General features: G+C 57.0%; 1 protein-coding gene across 1 annotated transcript; it reads right to left on the bottom strand.

Moving 5' to 3' along the window:
* Window positions 1-1,631: 1,631 nt before the first annotated feature.
* Window positions 1,632-2,390, bottom strand: LOC101547121 (keratin-associated protein 10-8-like). The gene is made up of 2 exons (XM_055124418.1): window positions 1,950-2,390; window positions 1,632-1,901 (listed from the first exon to the last, which is right to left on the bottom strand). The coding sequence occupies exons 1-2, from the start codon at window positions 2,388-2,390 to the stop codon at window positions 1,632-1,634; spliced, it is 711 nt and encodes a 236-aa protein (XP_054980393.1).
* Between the last annotated feature and the right edge of the window lie 1,793 nt (window positions 2,391-4,183).

Below are 4,183 nucleotides of genomic sequence, written 5' to 3' on the forward strand. Positions count from 1 at the left end.
GGAGATGTCCTAGTCCCACATACCGGAGCCGTGTTAGCAGAAGCTCAGTGTCGCCGAGGCTCCACCTGGAGAAGGCGTGCTGGCTATACCTTCTCCGTCTGGCACCTTGGTGTTGTTGGCACGGTCTGGGGTCCGGAGCATTCTCCGGCTTGCGGTGCCTGCTAGAACGGCCCGGATTCTTCACTGTTGGCTGTGGCAAGATGGCCTTTAAAACTCATTATTTATGAGTTTTTTAAGATTCATTCTTTTTATTTTTAATTAAAGAACTGTGATTGACCAAGTTTTTGACTGTTGAGTTATAGGCATTAATATTTCAACACCAAATCCCACCCCCAGTGTCAGCTTCCCCCCCCCCCCAGCCCCAGTGCTCCCAGATCCCCTCTGCACCTTAATCCGTTTCTACTCACCAACTTGATGGGCACAATGCAAAGTTTCAGTGGCTGCGGCCTAGAGCTCATCTCTTAAGTTTTATAAGACTCATTCTTGAGAGATAGAGAGAGATAGAGAGGAGGAGGAGAGAGAGAATTGGCCTGGGGGGTCCACAGACGACCAAATATTTAAAAAGTCATAGATAATGCCAAGATTGAAGAAGATAATCAAGATGAAGAAATGATGGTGGAGACTGATAGCTGACAGCTTTGGGAAATAAGTGTTTCGTGTCAGTACGAATTGACTCACAGAGCTTGGATGCCGGCTACGTTGATTCTGGGCAGCTCCCTGCGAGGGTGGCCCCTCGAGCTTCACTGCCACGGGGGTTGTCCAGAGTACTGAGGGGTCCTGCTAAGATGAGCTGAAAGAGTGTTTCGTCCTGGAGAAGGATTTTCCGGAGAGTCAATAGCCTGGGGAGAGTTTGGGGTGCGTGGTTAGGGGACAGAAGAGTTGGGGCAGTGGGGATGGGACAGGAAGGCGAACGCTGGGGCTGGAGAGAGCGCAGCACCAGGCCTCGCATGCGGCCAGCCCTGGTTTGATATTCAGAACAGCGTAAGGTGTCCTAAGCACCGCCAGCAGTGACCCTTGGGCACAGAGCCTGGCATAAGCCCTGAGCTCCGCCAGCATGGCCCCAAACCAAGGTAAATAATGTGAAGCTACTCTGACTTTCCCTAGGGGTCTTGCTTTGCGGCAAAGGTTAAGAGCTTTTTTTAAAACGAGAAGGTGGGCCGCCCCTGGTGGTACTCAGGGGCTGCTCTGGCAGTGAGTATTAAGCTGCAGGCGCCGCGGAGACCCCTAACTGCTCAGTCCCACCCCACATGCTGGTGTGCTCTGGAGCCTTTCACTCTTTCTGATCAGGTGCCAGCCACTTCCATCCGGGACGTGGGAAGGTGCCCGGCTTGTTTGGCTTCTGCAAGGCAGAGAACCGCGGTCGGACTTAGGAGGAGAAACACAGTGCAAATGGCTCAGCACAAACGTTTTATTGTTACAGCAGTGGACACGGGCACATCAAAGGCCAGCGCCAGCCTGCAGGGACCCTTGGCCTCTGCCCGCCCCCTCGAAGCATCTTCAGGTCATTTCTTCTCAGAGAGGGACACGTTCAAGTGTCCTCGGTTCCACTGAGGGTCGCCTGCTGGGGCGGGGGAGGTTCTGGCTCAGCAGGGGCTCGGGGTGCCCAGGACGGCAGCTCAGAGGGCCAGTGCTCAGCAGGTCTTCTGGGCCGAGGCAGGGGCGCAGCAGGCGGGCTTACAGGCGGGCCGGCACAGCAGGGACATGCTGGACCCACGGCAGCAGCTGGGCGGGCAGCAGGACGCAGCGCCACAGCAGGGGGGTTGGCAGGGGGGCGGACAGGCAGGCCGGCAGATGAGGGAGATGCTGGATGAGGGTTTGCAGCAGGGAGAGCACGAGGGGGCCTGGCACGGGGAGCCCCCACAACACACGGGGGTGCAGGAGAGGGACACACAGCAGGGCGGCTGGCAGGGGGAGCAGGAGGACTGGCAGGGGTCTGAGCAGGGAGAGACCCCACAGCACACGGGGGTGCAGCACATGGGGGTGCAGCACATGGGCTTACAGCAGACGGGGGTGCAGCACATGGGGGTGCAGCACACGGGCTTACAGCAGACAGGGGTGCAGCACATGGGCTTACAGCAGACGGGGGTGCAGCACATGGGGGTACAGCTCATGGGGGTGCAGCAGGCCGGCTGGCAGGGGGAGCAGGAGCAGCAGGAGGGGGAGCAGGACCCGCAGCTCATGGGGCTGCAGACGAGGGTCATGCTGGGGGCCGGGGCGCAGCAGCTGGGGGCGCAGCAGCTGGGGGCGCAGCAGGGGGGCGCACAGCAGTTCTCGGGGCAGTCGTCCTCCTGCCAGGAGGATTCCGTAAAGGTTTCACAGGACCCTGGCAGGCAGACCCGGCTGTCGTAGCTGAGGTCGCTGGAGCAGATGGACAGGGCGGAGGCGGCCATGGCGGGCGGGTGGAGGTGGTGCGAGGAGGAGGCTGGGTGGGTGAGTGAGTGAGTGTGTGTGTGCAGGTGCTCAGGCTGTGGCTTTTATACCCCTGCCCTACGGGGCGTGTTGTCCCTGCAAAGGCTCACGTGCCCTCCTTCCTGGTTGGTGTGTGGAGGCGCTGGCCAGAGACCTCTCATTACAGGGGTTTGTCCTGCCATTAGCCCCGCTCATTAACCTGGGTGCGTGCCCCAGGACATGTTGTCCTGTCTGTTTTGCCGGACTCCAAAACATCATGGAAAAAATAAACAAGGCAGAGTTTGCTGGGCGGCTGCTGACGCTTGCATGCCCCGTCCCCCCACCCCCAGCTCCCAGCCAGCCGTGCCAGAGAGGACCCGGGACCGAGATGCCAGCATCGCCCAAACCAAGTGGAGCCTGGGAGGGAGGCGAGGAGGGTAAGTGGTGACGGAGTCACGCCCGGCCAGGGGACATGCACGCCCGACGTGTCCCACAGGGCAGGGTCCCACTGCGAGCTCCTCCGCCTAGCTGCACGGGCAGAATTCTGTCACACACCGCAGGACCTTCTGCAGGGCTGCTGGCGACACGTGTCGGGTGGGTGGGAATGTAAGAGTCCTTACAACTAAACTCGAGGCAGAGCCCAGCACTGGCAGCATCCAGGGCCAGAGAAAGCGGCCAGTACTCTCGGCAGGGCAACCCGGGTCCCACCCACAACACCACATATGGTCCCCTAAGCAGCCGGTCCCTCCTGAACACAGAGCCAGGAATAGCCCCTGAGCACTGCCTGCTGTGTCCCAATACTAGCCAAAAAAACCCCCACACAAAATAACAAAATTGAAACATTCAAATGTCCAGTAAAGTCTTGAGAAGCTCCTTGAGATCGTGGGGAAAGGGCCTGAGATCTCAGCACGGTGCTGAGAGCAGCCAAGACTCTGCCCCGAGCCAGGCTGCAGCTGCGGCCCCTGCGTGTTCTACTTCACAAGAGAGGGGCTAGAGAGGGGGCAGAGGAGCACTTGCTTTGCTCACAGCCAGCCCCAGCTCAATTTCCTGCAAAGCACGGGCCCCCCCGAGCCCCTCCGGAGTGATCCCCAAGCTCAGAGCCAGGAGTAAGCCCCGAACTCCACCAGGTGTGACCCAGAAACAAGCAACAGAAATAACAAATTACAGAATGGATTATCTGAAGGGTGTGATTCAGAGGCACCTAATACAGTCATGATTTCCTGCAACCATGACCACAACCCAGCCCCAGAACATTCTCCTGACTTTATTCTTTAAAAATGTATTTATTTATTCATTTTATTAAATGCAGGGAGAAGCCACAACTGTTGACACAATCCTAGAGTTGAAGTTGATTATATAACAAAGCTCCAATAGGAAAATCAGTAAGTTTAGAACTCATTTTTTTTTTCTTTTTGGGTCACACCCGGCGATGCTCAGGGATTCCTCCTGGCTCTGCACTCAGGAATTACTCCTGGTGGTGCTCCGGGACCCTATGGGATGCCGGAGATTGAACCCAGGTCGGGTGCATGCAAGGCAAGCACTCTCCCCGCTGTGCTATTGCTCTGGTCCCAAGAACTCATTTTTTTTATGTGAAAAATTGTTTTATCTCTCCACGGGGTCATTAAGCCCTTGTCTAAAGGTTTACTAAGCTGCCGGTTGCTAGTTGAGTCTTCTGGGATGTTGATTTTGATTGCTGAGTTCAGTTGGCTTCTGTCGCTTGCTGTGCTCCTACTGAAATTTCGTTATTAAAGAAGTTGGAAGCGTATGAAGTCCAGAGACTCCAGGATCTCTGGGC

Source organism: Sorex araneus, chromosome 2 (assembly GCF_027595985.1).
Source record: "Sorex araneus isolate mSorAra2 chromosome 2, mSorAra2.pri, whole genome shotgun sequence".
NCBI classification, from domain to species: domain Eukaryota; kingdom Metazoa; phylum Chordata; class Mammalia; order Eulipotyphla; family Soricidae; genus Sorex; species Sorex araneus.

Coding starts and splice junctions, on each gene's coding strand:
- LOC101547121 (XM_055124418.1), bottom strand. CDS start 2,390: ATGGCCGCCTCCGCCCTGTCCATCTGCTCCAGCGACCTCAGCTACGAC. Junction 1,902..1,949: donor GCACCCCCGTGTGCTGTGGG/GTCTCTCCCTGC, acceptor TCCCCCTGCCAG/CCGCCCTGCTGTGTGTCCCT.